The sequence below is a fragment of the Mustela lutreola genome, chromosome 12 (assembly GCF_030435805.1).
Source record: "Mustela lutreola isolate mMusLut2 chromosome 12, mMusLut2.pri, whole genome shotgun sequence".
NCBI lineage: Eukaryota > Metazoa > Chordata > Mammalia > Carnivora > Mustelidae > Mustela > Mustela lutreola.
Genome location: NC_081301.1, coordinates 8,435,901 through 8,450,213, shown reverse-complemented (window position 1 = coordinate 8,450,213; position 14,313 = coordinate 8,435,901). Strand labels below are relative to the sequence as shown.

The window sequence follows — 14,313 nt, the reverse complement described above, 5'->3', positions numbered from 1 at the left end:
TACCTGGTGGCATTCGCAAACTCCCAGAAGCAGAGTGGCCAATGTTCTTTTGTCCAACCCGGCCGCCTATTTCATTTAGCACAAGGTTATTCACTCATTCATCGGACACTCACTGGCCACCTCCTCAATGCCAGAACCCCGCGTGGGAGGGGTGTGTGTGAATCAGACCCAGTTTCTGATTTCTAGGTCAGTGAGGGCTTCAGACACACAAACATCTGGGTCTCACGGAAGGCTTCGCGGAGGAGGTTCCGCTTGAATTGGGCCTGGAAGGATAAAGAGTAGTCCAACAAGAAGCAAAAGGAAGGGGACGAGAGGACAGGCTTTCAGGGCAGGTGAAATTTTTTTTAAAAGAGGATTTTATTTATTTATTTGACAGACAGAGATCACAAGCAGGCAGAGCGGCAGGCAGAGAGAGAGGAGGAAGCAGGCTCCTTGCTGAGCAGAGAGCCCGATGCGGCGCTTGATCCCAGGACCCTGGGATCATGACCTGAGCCCAAGGCAGAAGCTTTAACCTGTCACCCAGGTGCCCCGGCAGGTGGAATTTTAAGGAAGAAGGCAGGAAGGGCTGGCGGTTTTCCGGGAGCAGTGAGGAGCCTGGCAGCTGGTGTTGGGGGATCTGAGGCTGGGTGTGTCGGCGCTGGTGTAAGTGACATGATGAGGTCTTTGGGCTTATCCTGAAATTGGTGGGCACCCTTGGGCTGAGGCCCCAGTGAGTGGCTACATGAACTGTAAGATGCTGCCGTGGGGTATGGGAATCGCAGTACAGTGAGGAGGAGATACCGGAGCTTCCACTCAACGAGGATAGGGAACAGGTGCCAGAAATCTTAAAGAGATGGTGACAGCAATCACGGTGCCTCCTTACTGAGCCTGCCTCCTGGTGCCCAGCCATTATCCCCACTGAACAGATGGGGCCACTGAGGCCCAGAAAGAAGGGACCTGTGTATGGTTCCTGTGCCAGGAAGGGACAGAGCAAAGATTCCAAGCCTAGTGCATGCTTATGGTCTCGAAGACCTGGGGTGAAATCCCACAGGGAGAGGCTGGAGGGTCCCCAGGATGTTACGAAGCTAATTTTATTGGAGGTAAAAGAATCAGACCTACAGCATTGCCTCTCCGCAGTTGTCAGTGGCTTAAGAGAAAGTAATTAATCAGATTTGTAATCCATGTTCAAATGCTCCAGAAAAAAATTGGTTTTCAGAGTTTTGTTTATTAGCTTTATGAGTTTAATAAATTGAGCGTTTAACAAATAAACCAGTAAAAACTCAGAGGAGACAGAGATGTGTTCTCATAGACAGGAACTCTTCACGGGAGGGACGTCCCTAAAAAAAGGGAATTTCTTACTCTGAAATCACAGATGATCCTGGGGGAGGATGGATATGTTTGTGACAGGGACATATTCAGTTTTGTTTAAGAAAAATAGCTCAGCTACACCTGCTGGGTGCTGGGCTTATGCTGAGTGATCAGAACTTGGGTGTTCAGAGCCTGGACGGCAAACAGACCTGGGCATGGTACCCCCAGCAAAGGACAAGGGGGACTGGTGGGCAGAGAAGTATTTGGAGGCACAGAGCAGGGAGGGAGTATAGAGTAGTGCTGCCAGATGACCTTGACCCTGCCTTCTGAGCCTTGGTGTCCTCATCTGTAAAAAGGGGATGGAAACAGTGTCTTTTCTTAAGGGTTCTTAGAGGACTTAATGAGGTGACGCAAGCGATGATAATTGAGCTCAGTAACGTTAGTTAGACAGACAAATACACACAGAGCTGAGCCAGGAGTGCTTTGTCTAGCTCAAGCCAGATCGAAGCTAGAAGGACCCAGAACCCAGGGTGGTCACGAGGGGGAAGTTTGGTTGGGACTTGTAAACCTGAAGTCAGGAAGGCCACTCCCCGGAGTGATGGAGACCCCATTGAGGGTGACCAAGAAGGACAACAAGAGAACAAAAGAAAGGCAGCTCTTTGGGGTGCCTTCTTCATGCCTGGCACTGTGCCAAGGGCTTTGCATGCAGTAGCCCCTTCCAACAGCCCTGTAGGAAGGTACCACCAGTCCCATTTCATAGATGAAGAAACTGAGCTTCGGAGAGGTTAAATGTCTTGAGCAAAGTCACCCAGGGACAAAGTTAGAGTCAGGCTGGAACCCTGGGCTGCCGGCTCCATCACCCCCCCACCCCCACACTGCTCTCCTGCAGGCAGCTCGTCTTCTCAGGGCAGGTGGTGGGTGCTCGCACCAGACCAGGCTCGGGGTCGGACCCACCCGCCCTACCTCACAGGCAGAATGGGACTGTATTGGTTCATTCAGCATTCATTGCATAAATATTTGCCCCTCACCTTCATGTGTCTGGGGCCTTGTATTCAGCTCCAAAGAGAGGGGTGACCCTGGGAAAAGTGGACCCGGAAGTAGGGAAAGTGGATTCCTTCTCGTAAATACCATAGTGGGGAGGAGCTGTGAGGATGGGAAACTCAGCAAGGAAGACATCTACGACTGGAGAGGAGAAGGGGGGCTTCCTGGAGGAAGGGATATCCAAGCTGAATCCTTCAGAATAAGCAGGTGTTTGGCTGTCAAAGGGTAGGAGAAGTGGTGTTCTGGACGTTAAAGATAGCAGGGGGAAAGGCTTGGCGGTTTACATGGAGAATGGGGGTGGGTTGTGTGGGTTGCTGCAAGTCTGGGTGCCTGTGCTGTGGTCATGAAGCTGCCCTCTGGCTTGGAGCTCCTGGACTGGGGAGGAGCCTGGGCCAGGGGACTGGCACCGAGAGGCAGGTGTCACAGGTGGCCTCCCCGCCCACCATCCCTCCACCCCAAGTGTGGGAAGCAGAAACACACACATCTGGAACCCCCAGCACAATTCTGGAGAGTCTGGACTCTTGTCCCCATCTCACAGATGAGGACCCAGACTCAGACTTGCCCAAGGTTACATAGGCGGTGAGTGGCTAAGTCAAGATTGAGATCATGACCTGGGCGTCAAATCCAGTGCCTTGGATGCTGGCAGGGCTTTTTGCCCTCAGGTTCCAGGGCCCCCACTGGGCGGGAAGGCTCAGAGTTCCTCAGCCTGAGCAACTTTGTCTCTGGTTAGTATGTGTGGCTTCTGCGCACCGTTCCTGGAGAGGCTCATTCCAGGCCTCAAAAGGCCTGCCCAGCCCTCTGACCTCTCCCTCTGTGCTCACTGCTTGACACTGACAACTCACTGCACCTTCACATGAAGAAGCTGGCAGTGTTGTTGAGCCCATTATACAGATCAGTAAGCTGAGGCTCAGAAAGACGAAATCACTTGTCCAGTCACTGGCCAGGAAGTGGTGGAACCAGGCATTGAATGCACGTCCATCCAGTCCCAGTGCCACTCGCCTGCCTGCTTGCTTCTCAGCAGCCGGTTCCACCACCCCTTCACGATGGGAGGGGTTGAGGGAGGGAGGGGGTCCAGGGAAAGGAGGGGACCCCGCTGGCACCCCAGCCCCTCCCGCACGTGCGTTAGTCGTGCTCACCCTGGCTCCGTAGACAAAGGCAGCCCCATAATTGGGAGTGAGTATTTCATGCATTCCCCCCCGATGTTTTATTGGGTGGAGAGATGCTTGGAGACCAAGCGGATGGCACATTCCGTTTATAAAGTGTGCGCAGTTTGTTTTATATCCCGAGTTTTTGCAATCTAGATAACAGATGACGCCCCGAGTGGCTGGCGCTGCCTCGGTAATGGCGGCACGGAGCCTTTGGAGAAGTATTAATAATAGATTGTGTTGATGAGTTTGGAGAAAGTAGCAATCGACCCCCTGCTGCCAAGGCATTAGCACGGCTGTTCTGAATGCAGCCTGCATGGTGGTGGTGCCTGCAAATGCGGGTCACCCCTCCTGCTGCCACCCTCCCCTACCTAAGAGGGCCTCCTCTCCAGGAGCCGCAGCCCCTAGGCTGACCCCAGCCTGGGCCCCTGGCCCCACCAGGCCAGCCCAGAGATGCAACCAGTGCCTGTCTGCTCATGGGCTGCTGAGGCCGGGCTGCAGACCTTAGCGTGGTGCCTAGATCAGGAGGTATAAGTGTGGGAAGGAGACAGAGGGGTGATGGGGGTGGGGTGGGGTTGGGGGACAGGGCAGAATCAGCCCCCACGTCAGAGCATCAAGTTCTGGCAGCCTGGTTCCTCTCCCTTGGAAGAGCCGGACAGCCAGCCAGATTCCTAGGGGCCTCTGCCAAAGATGACCATGGACAGTTGGGTAGGTTGTGCCTTGAACAAAACTATCCAGCCCAAGGGCCAAATCGGAGCTGAAATCTATCCCATGTTCCCCTCCCAAAGCCACGCACTCTGTGGGTTAGCAGGGTCCTATATGCCTGAACCTCAGCCCACCCCAAGCCTTCACTCACCCGCTTTGCAAACACTCATCAAGGCCTTTTTGAGGATGGGGTAGAGCCAGGCCCACCTTGTGGAACCCCTGCTGACAGAGCGAAGCTGACAGAGGCATGTGCTGTCCCTGATGTGATTCTTACATACCAAGTTACAAGCTCAGTATCATCGAATCCCCACAACAGCCCTTTGAGGAAGGTCCTGTTGACATCCCCATTTCACAGCAGAAGGAGGGCCGAGGGAAGCTCAGGTGAGCATACGGGGGGGGGGGGGGCACTCCCCGACAGGGGCATCAAAGAAGGCTCTCCAGAGGAGGTGGCATTGGAGTGGGGCACTGCAGGATGAGTAGGAGCCTGTTCAGTCGAATAGCGGCGGATGGCAGGGGTTGCTGGGGATGCCCCCACCCATTTGAGTGCCCCCGCCCATGCCAGGGCAGCAGGCAGAGCACAGATCGGCCCCATCCACCACACCCCGCTAGCTCGTCGTGGGCGGCGCTGACGGCAGCCCCGGGAAGGGAGGCAGGCCGAGTGCCTCGCATTTATGGCCATTTCTGTTCCGGAACCGATTAGTAGAGAATTGCTGCTGTAATCTGCGCCTGTGATGGCGGGCCATAAAGAGAGATGGGATGCGCACAGCGCTCCCAAGGTGGCGCCCGCAGACGTGGCCCAGGGACGTGGGGAATGAAAAATGGTTTTAATTCCCTCCCAGCAGCAATAATTTGATTCTTCATAAATTTTTCCATCAAAGTGTTGTTGAGGCTGAGTTCCCACAGAGCAGGCCACGTGACTGGGATGGGGGGAGCCGGGAGGAGCGGTCAGTGGGTGAGGGCAGAGGAGCGGCCACGCAGCGCGGACCCTCCTGCAAACGCACGCAGGAGGCGGGGGACACCCCCGCCCGGCTTTGTCTCCAGAGATGGGAGATGGATCCGGTTTGTCATGGAGGGGCTGGGGCAGGCCCAGGCTCCCGGTGGGCCTCGTCCCTTATGACCATGTGACCCCCAAGCCAGCGACTCCCCCTCTGGGCACCCCGGTTTCCTGATCTCTGAGATGGGGCTAATGTGCATTCTTGCCTCATTGGGTTGCAGATTGCATGCATTTCTGTGTGCAGAGCGCTTAGAGCAGCAGCCGCCACACTGGGCTCAGTAGACATCTGCACGTGGTAAAGATGCTCAAGCCGAAATGAGGGATAGGCAGGGGTTAGCCCAGCCGAGAACCAAGAAAGAACATGCTGACAGGCCAGTGGGAAGGTGCCCTGGAGAAGCCGCAGATTGTTCCATCGGGGCCGCAGAAAGAGGCAGGGTGTGAAGGGCCTCGAGGCCCCAGGGAGTCCCGGAAGAGTCTGGAGCAGGGAAGCAGCAGGAGCAGATGTGGGTTTTAGACAGCTTTCTCTGGCTGTCATCCTGGAGGGTGTATCGAAGGGTTGGAGGAGCCTGGAGCCCAGGAAGGGGACTGAGGCAGGCACTCGGGCAGGAGAGGAGCAGCCCAGCCTGGGTGGTGGGCCGGACAGGGCTCAGGATCTCATGGATGTGGGAGAGAGAGGGGAGAGCAGAGAGGAGGCAGAGCAGGTCCCGGAGTGAGGGGACAGGGGACCAGGAGGCCGCCCGCCCTTCTCAGGCGCAGAACCCGCCTGGCTCTTGAGGAAGGTTGAGGCTGACCATGTGCTCTGCCCTCTAGTGGCCATGGTGTCTCGGAGCAAGCAGGGCCCTGAGCTGATATGCCCAGGAGAGGGCACCTCAGGGCAGGATGCCCAGAGCCCACCCTTAGGCCACCCAGGGCCCTGGGGAGCCAGAAGAGTGGGGCCACGGGGCCCTCCCACTGTCTGGCTCTGTGCCCGGGTGGGGCCTCTCCTATCTGGGGTGGGGGGAGTCAGGGTGGCAGGAGGGAGAGGCCCTGGTGGACAGCAGCCTCGGGGAGGGCCCCCAACCCCAAGCCAAATCAGTGAGCCCACCCTGTGCACCTGCAGGCTCTTCGCAGCCAAGTGCAGCGGCTGCATGGAGAAGATCGCCCCCACGGAGTTTGTGATGCGGGCGCTGGAATGCGTGTACCACCTGGGCTGCTTCTGCTGCTGCGTGTGTGAGCGGCAGCTGCGCAAGGGCGACGAGTTTGTGCTCAAGGAGGGCCAGCTGCTGTGCAAGGGGGACTACGAGAAGGAGAAGGACCTGCTCAGCTCCGTGAGTCCCGACGAGTCCGACTCTGGTGAGCCGTGGCTGGAGCTGGTGGGGGGGGCAGCTGGGGAGAAGCTGTGATGGGGGCGCTGCCGGAGAAGCCCAATCCTGACCCCAGGACCCGAGCTACGTACAGACAGTGCGCCCCCATCAGACGCCCGTGGACACCGGTGTGCATGCCCCCAGGCCCACAAACGCATGTGCGAACACTACCACTGGGGCACACGTGCTCATGCACCGGCATACCTGCATGGGACCACACGTGTCCACACACACGTGCATTCGATGCCGAGGGGCACATAAGCACGGACACAGGAACATCTGTAGATGTGCGCTGAGATGCCCAAGCACGTGCAAACCTGCACCCAGGAACACGCACTGTGCGTCCACTTAAACACACCCATGTGCACACATGACCCAGCTCACACGTCACCCGTGCACAGAGCAGTGACGCATACGGCTGCACACACATTTGTCCACCCGCTTACCCGGACTGCGGTTTAGACACAAGCACACGCACACATACCCTGCTCTCTGAACCCCCTTCCTGTTCCTCCCTTTCCCTTGCTGTGGCCCCCACCGTGGCACGGCACCACAGGTGTCCCTGCCTGCCCAGGTCTGCAGGCTGCTGGTGGCCACGAAGCAGGGCTCTGACACAGCCTTCAGCAGCGGGGGGCAGCAGCCTGAGCTCTTCAGTTTCCTGGCTGGGTGGGGGGACAGGGGCATTCTATGGTGGAAGCAAAGACCCCCTTTCTCAGGATGAAGGCACCTCTTTATTCTGTTCCAGCCCTCAGAAGGGCTGTGCCAGCTTAGAGCCCTCCTGCCAGAAGGGCGGGTACAACCAGGAGTGAGTTTTGGAAGGGAAGAGCCAGAGAGAAGGCTGGGGCCCTGTCACTCCCAGGGAGTGGGAAGGACGGCAGCCGAGAGCTTGGCGAGGAGATGGCCTGGTCTTCAGAGCCCTTAGGGGTAACTTAGAGCCCTCAGTCACAGGGCCTTCCGGAAGAGCTTTGTCCTGTCGGTGTCCTTGGAGGAAGTAGTGAGCTCCCCATCCATCTGTCCCTCTGTCCACCCATGGGCAGGGCACCGTGGTGGCTTCCTGGGCTCTTAGAGCAGAGCAGACACTAGCCAGGAGCCGTTGGCCCATTCCTATCAGGCCTGGGCTGGGGGTCTTGGAGGGAGACGACCCAGCCCCGGGGCTCATGGTCTGAGGAAGGTGGGCCTGGAAATAAGAGACCAGCTTAGACTTGGGGACAGTGGGAGGCGCATGGTGTCCGCCTGGGGCTGGCATCTCTGAGACCCACAATTCTGGGACATGGAAGTGGCCGTGTGTGCATGGTGGGTATGGGTGTGTCTCTGGGTGAACACACAGGCTTCTGTGCGCGTGCATGCGTGTGTGTGTGTGTGTGTGTTCGGGTGTGTGCTTACCTGTATGTCTCCACCTGTGAGCACAGGCCTGTGTGTGTGTGTGTGTGTGTGTGTCCGTGAGCTGTGTATGCCCCGTGCTCTGTGGACCCACGTGCCAGTGTGCGTGCGCACACGTCAGTGGTTGAGTGTGTAACTGTGTGTGTGGCGTGCGTGCTGTCGTCATGAATACTTGGATGTGACCATGTCTGGGGTATGGCTTTGCCTGACAGTTCTTAGTCTCTGGAAGCTTCCAAGAAAGAAGGCTGCCCGGAGTCTCCTCGCTGGGTTGTGGGACCCACTGGCCCTGGGCTGGGACAGTGGGAACCAGTTTTTCAGAGGTTGACCAGCTGCCGTGGGGTCTCCAGAGTGCAGGGGGCTGGTGTTGGCGGTCCCACCAGGCGACAGATGGCCTCCGGGTACCAATCTGAGACCCTCGTACAAGACTGATGGGCTGGGTGTGTCCCCCACAGTGAAGAGCGAGGACGAGGACGGGGACATGAAGCCGGCCAAGGGGCAGGGCAGCCAGAGTAAAGGCAGTGGGGACGACGGGAAAGACCCCCGGAGGCCCAAGCGACCCCGGACCATCCTCACCACGCAGCAGCGAAGAGCCTTCAAGGCCTCCTTCGAGGTGTCCTCCAAGCCCTGCCGAAAGGTGAGGGGCTGCTGGGGTGGGGCGGGGCCGACACCCCACACCCGCCGCCTTCCCAGACAGTGGCCTACCACTCCTGCCGGGGATGGGGACGTCCCTCCACCTCCCCCGCCCGTCCCTCAGGTCCCCCAAACCACCGCCTCCCTGGCCTGCTGCCCCGGCCCCACCCCCACCCCCACCCCCGCCCCCAGGCCTGATCCTTGTCCCTCCCCCCGGGCAGGTCCGAGAGACGCTGGCGGCAGAGACAGGCCTCAGCGTGCGTGTGGTCCAGGTGTGGTTTCAGAACCAAAGAGCCAAGGTGAGAGGCCACCTGTTGCCCCCGCTGGGCAGGGCCGGAGTGGGGGTGCAGGCAGAAGACACGGTCCTGCTGGGAGGGGCCGGGACTGAACGGGGACGGGGAGGTGGGGACTGGCACGACCTGTGTCCCCTGCAGATGAAGAAGTTGGCGCGGCGGCACCAGCAGCAGCAGGAGCAGCAGAACTCGCAGCGGCTGGGCCAAGGTGAGCCGGGACCAGGGCGACAGGGCCCAGGCTCAGCCTCTGGTAACAGCACTCTTCCCTCACCCCCTGGATCCTGGACCCCGGACCCCTTCCACCAGGGCCGTGAGGGCTGTGGGAGCTGGCGCCCCGGAACCTGCTGGGATCGAGAGAGCCGGTGGGGACCACGGGGGCCCCCAGGAAAGATGGCAGCATGGGCTGCGCCGAGGGGTAGCAGAATTTTTGCCCCTGGGACACCGGGCTGGCTCAGTCCGTGGAAGGTGTGACTCTCGATCTCAGAGTCATGAGTTCAAGCCTGTGTCTGGCCTAGAGCTTACTTAAAAACGAACAAAACCCCCAAAATACCTGCAACCATCTCCCACCCTCAGTGTGTGCTAGGCACAGCTGTCACCACTGGCCATGCTCAGCCTCTCGGAATGCCCCCCGATCCCGGAGGGGAAGGGCACTGTCACAGCCCATGTCACAGCCGAGGAGGCGGAGACGCAGACCAGAGGACTTACTGGGATCGCTCAGTGAGTGAGGGGCAAAGCTGGCCTTGGCCCCACATGTGGCATCCCAAAGCTGTGGTTTTCACGTGACCATACACCCCACGACCCACGACAGAATTCAGCAGAAATCTCAAGAGAGACTCTGCGGGGTGTTGAGTTCAGTGTGGGTTCCTGCTGGGTGGTAAGGAGCCAGCTGGAGGGGCAGCGGCCAGACCCCCGAACACTGGGCTTTGCCAAAATGTTACCACTTCTTGGGCTGGGGGGGGCGGTGGCCTCCCCAGCCATGGGGACATTGAACCTTGTAGGGACTGCCCAAGAGGAGTGGGGGCCCCAGGGCTGCCTGCTCCCAGGTGAGACGGGGGCTTTGGGGCAGATGCCAGGGCACTGATGGACGGCCCCTGCTGTCAGGGCTCAGGGCCAGGCCCTGATCCCCAGCTGCACTGGAGCCTTGGAACCCAGTTCTTGCTCTCTGCCCCTGCCTCCCCCCTCCCCCAAGACAGCCTGGCCTCCTTGGGGCTGTGGCCACTGGCTCCGGTCTCCCGGCCACCACCTCCTGTGTTCCCAGCTGCCTCTGAGAGGCAGCTTCCCCCAGATTGTTCCATGGTCCCGCTTGAGCTCCTCAGGGCCCCTGCTGCACTGCACACAGCAGCCCCTGCCGCCACATTCGCACGGACCCTCTGCCCCTCCTCACCCCACCTCAGCAGACAGCACCACCCTCCACCCAGTGCCCACACCAGGAACCTGGGAGTCGCCCCTGACCGTCCTGTCCACGCCCCACATCCGCTGGGTTGCCAGGCAGGGCCATGGAGGCTGCTCCTGTGGCCCTCCCGCCCCCTCCACACCCACCTTGACAGGAGCCCAGCCCCTCCCTCAATTGCCTCAGTGGTCCCGGCCTCCAGCCTCCACCCTGCCAGGCTTTCTCCGCAGCCCCTCCCACAGCAGACTTCCTACAGCCTCAGGGGGCACACTGAGCTCTGGGGTTGATGGGGGGGGGCGCCCCGAAGACCATCTTCCTCCCCACTCCTGGCCTCTCTCATCCTGGCACTATAGCCCCATGCACAGGGCCCTCTGCTCCCACTGGCTAGTTTCTCCCCTCCCTGCCTTTGCTGCCTGCCCCTGGCATGGTTGAACCCCTGCTGATTCTTTAAGTGAGGTGGAGTTAGGGGTCCCTTCCTCCAGGAAGCCTTCCCTGAGCTCCTTTGGCCTGGGCCCCACCTTGATGCTCCCAGATGCAGGGAGCTCACGCACCCACATGTTGAATCGTGACTGCCTGCGTAGTGTCTGTGTCCCCCAAGCGGTGAGCTGCTTCTGGAGGGCAGGGCCACTGGAGGAAGGGAGGAGGTGGGGAGGGGAGATCCCTGGCTTGTGATAAACCGATTCCTGTGTTTATCTATGTGTTTATTCCTATGTGTCTGGGGAGAAGGGGTCAGGGGTCAGATACCTGGGTTCAGTGGCCCTGGGTCACCAGGGCAACCTGGGGAAGTGCAGAAGAGGTCAGAGTCAGGGGGACTGCAGTGGGCCCCGTGGCCGTGGGGAGTCATATGGGAGGTCAGTGGGAAGGCCTGAGGTATATCTGGGAGGGCTCCCCCGGGGCGGCGTGAGCTCTGGGATGAGGTGGACAGGGCGGGTGGGTGAAAGTGTGCTCTCTCCCCAGAGGTCCTGTCCAGTCGCATGGAGGGCATGATGGCTTCCTACACGCCATTGGCCCCACCCCAGCAGCAGATTGTGGCCATGGAGCAGAGTCCCTACGGCAGCAGCGACCCCTTCCAGCAGGGCCTCACGCCGCCCCAAATGCCAGGTGACCACATGAACCCCTATGGTAAGCCGCCCCGCCCCCTGCCCACCCCAGCACCGCCCCCGCCCACCACCCCCGGGCCGGCAGGCCCCGCCGACACAGCCTGCCTGCCTGCCGCCTCCCATCGGAAGGGGGTGCCCGCGAGGCCCCACCTGCGGCCCTCGGCGCCTCAGGCCCCCCGCCGCCGCCACAGGTCACCCCGTCCCTCCTCACCTCTGGCCACACAGGCTGCAGGGCCGAAAGGGCCCCCGGGAGCTCACGCCTGCCCGGCTCCTGACGCCCCCTCTGCCCCCAGGGAACGACTCCATCTTCCATGACATCGACAGCGATACCTCCTTAACCAGCCTCAGCGACTGCTTCCTCGGCTCCTCAGACGTGGGCTCCCTGCAGGCCCGCGTGGGGAACCCCATCGACCGGCTCTACTCCATGCAGAGTTCCTACTTCGCCTCCTGAGAGCCAGCCGGCCGCTTGGACGCTTGGGCCAGGGCCTGGGAGGGGGGGGCCTGCGGCCGCCAGGGCCAGCCCCACCGCCCGCACAGACTCTACACACAGCCATACGGTGCCCTTCCCCGGGCTGGCCGGGCAGGCAGACGGGCGCAGCCTGGGCAGGGCCACGTCCTGCCGGCAGAGACCGTGTCACCCCAGGGACCCAGAGTCTCGGAAAGTCGCTCGCCTCCCAGCCCCACCTCGGCCTCCATCGCCTCCTTCCCCATACCCATCTCTTTTTTGGGAAGCTTAAATTCTCTCTATTTTTTTAAACGTCCTCTCTGTGTCCAGCCAACTTCCAGGGGCCGGGCCTAGGTCCAGGCAAGCCCCCCCTACCCCCCTGCCACCACCCCCAGCATGCCCCAAGGCGACCATGTTGTGTGCGGCGCGTGACACGCAAGGGCGTGTCCCTGTGCGCGGGGGTCATGCCCAGCTCCCCCACCTCCGAGAGCCAGCCCGCCAGCCTGGGTTCACCCGTCCCAGTCCGAATCTGGAACAGGAGTGGGGAAGAGCCTGGCAGGGGTGCGCAGCCCACCTCGGCTCCGCCCTGAGGGGGAGTCCCCGGGGAGGGTAGATGAGCCTCACTTGCAGACGTGCACACAGCCCCGACGGCCATGCGGACCCCTGCGCGCAGGTACACAGACAAGCTCAAGAGACACAGAGGCGCTCTGGGGGCCAGCCCTGCCACGTCAGGAAGGGGACAGAGGCCAGACCGGGGCAGGGACCCCATCTTCTTACAGCAATAGGGGGGAAGGAAGGCGGGTGTGGGAGGGAGGGGGGAGTTTGGGGCTTGAAACACGCAGACGCAGGTGTATCCTAGCCTCAGCCTACACGGGGGGCTGCCTGGGCAGGCAGGGCAGAGACGGGGGCCCCCAGAAGCAGGTGGGACAAATGGCAGAACCTCCAGGCGGAAAGGGACCTCCCGAGTCACCCACTTGGCCCATCATCTACCTGAAGCTTGGCTCCCTCTGCCTCTCACATACCTCCCGAGGCAGAGAGCCCGCTGCTTCATCCCGCCCCAGGCCAGCTGCCCTTCTCTGCGGCTTTGGCCTCTGCCTCTTTGAGCCCCAAGTCTTCACTTCTCAAAGCCAGGCTCTCCCAGTCTCTCCGGCTCTCTCTCCTAAAACTGTACCCTCAACTGGGCTCCAGCTTTCAATCTAAAGGTGGAACAGATGTAACCCAATCTCCCCACAGTATCAGCCAGCTACCTCCCCCACTTTAGGTGCCCTGCCTCCGTTAATGTGGCCCCAAATGAGACCACATTACCTGGAAACTCACTGTAACTGGATCCCTGACCCTCACACACACGACTGAAGGGCCACAGGGCCCTCCGGTGTGTATGTGGGGGAGCGGCACTTCTTGTTTAGATCCCGCAAAGGACCTTGGCTTTTTCACTTGCCACATTTCTTCTTCCTTAATTCAGTCTGGCCTGTGGAGTTTCTCTGCACCCCCAGCTCTGTGACCCTGGCTTTCTGTCCCTGTCATGTCAGGAGTTAGCCCTGCGCTTCGCACCCAAGGCACATGACTGCCTGCACCTCTCCTGTCCGGTGTGGGCCCGTGAACCAGTCCTCCTTGGAGGCCACGTCCTAGAGCACATCCAGCCCCATTTTGTCAGATGCCCCGCGGGAAGCCAGACGGGCTGCCTCAGCCCCCAGCCCGGATCCACTCAGCTCCGACCCTGCCAAAAGAGGGAATGAGGTCGGGCTGATGGGTCCTGTTCTCGATGACCCCTCTCTGGCCTCTGGTGGCCGCTGTGTCCTCCACCAGGTGCTCAGAGCCCTGCCTGTAATTCTGACACCAAGCCCTAGGCCGCCACCCTGAGATCTGCCTGGCCCAGTTTCTGAGCGAATAGGACAGTGGGCATCTCTCTCCGCCTTTGGTCCCCTCCGCCCGGCCCCCTCTGGGTTTCTCCACGCTCGCCAGCCTGCTCCGTGTGTTGGCTCCTCTGTCTAGTGGAGAGCCCGAGGCTGCCCCAAAGTGTCCTGTGCTCTTCCCCAGGGCTGTCAGCGGGGCGAGGCGGCTCAGCCTGGCCCTGCCTCCGTGTACCACACGAAGTCCCACAGGGATCTCAGCTGCTGTTCTCGGTTTTCTGCAACCTTAGCCCACCTGGGCGCTGTACCATCTCTTGTCCTGGGCCACCAGGGGTCCCTTAAGCAGCCACGCTGGTGTCTTGAGAGATGCTCCCCTTCCTCCTCTTGTGCTCACATGGTCCAAATCATTCTGGGGTTGCTTGGGGCGGGCCTGGGGCAGCACCCCCCGCCAGCCACCAGGGGCCCTGGTCCTTCTCTACCAGACTCTTTCAGTCAGAAGGAAGCTCAGAAATGGGCATCTGGTCCACTCTCTTTATCCCAGCCTGGAAAGCCTGGCCTAGGGAGGAGAGGGAGAAGGGACACCATGCCACCCCCTCATCTTCTTGGTCTGGTGAATGGCCTCGAGGTCGGGGGGCATCATCTGTCTTGCCAGCCCACCTGGGGCCTCACAACCTCCCAAGTCCAGCCCAGGCTCTGCCCTCACTGTGCAC

The 14,313-nt window shown here is 60.5% G+C and overlaps 1 protein-coding gene across 2 annotated transcripts in view; it reads left to right on the top strand.

Moving 5' to 3' along the window:
* The window catches only part of LMX1B (LIM homeobox transcription factor 1 beta), a 78,018-nt gene extending 66,109 nt beyond the window's left edge, over positions 1–11,909 (top strand). Inside the window, exons 3-8 of one of the 2 annotated variants that reach the window (XM_059142915.1) lie at positions 6,272–6,504; positions 8,348–8,529; positions 8,747–8,824; positions 8,960–9,026; positions 11,166–11,309; positions 11,602–11,909. In XM_059142915.1, the coding sequence (XP_058998898.1) occupies positions 6,272–6,504; positions 8,348–8,529; positions 8,747–8,824; positions 8,960–9,026; positions 11,166–11,309; positions 11,602–11,759 (862 nt within the window). In that variant the 3' untranslated portion in view covers positions 11,760–11,909. Of the gene's footprint in view, positions 1–6,271; positions 6,505–8,347; positions 8,530–8,746; positions 8,825–8,959; positions 9,027–11,165; positions 11,331–11,601 lie in introns of both variants that reach the window. The other variant, XM_059142914.1, reaches the window with a different exon arrangement.
* Positions 11,910–14,313: the final 2,404 nt, after the last annotated feature.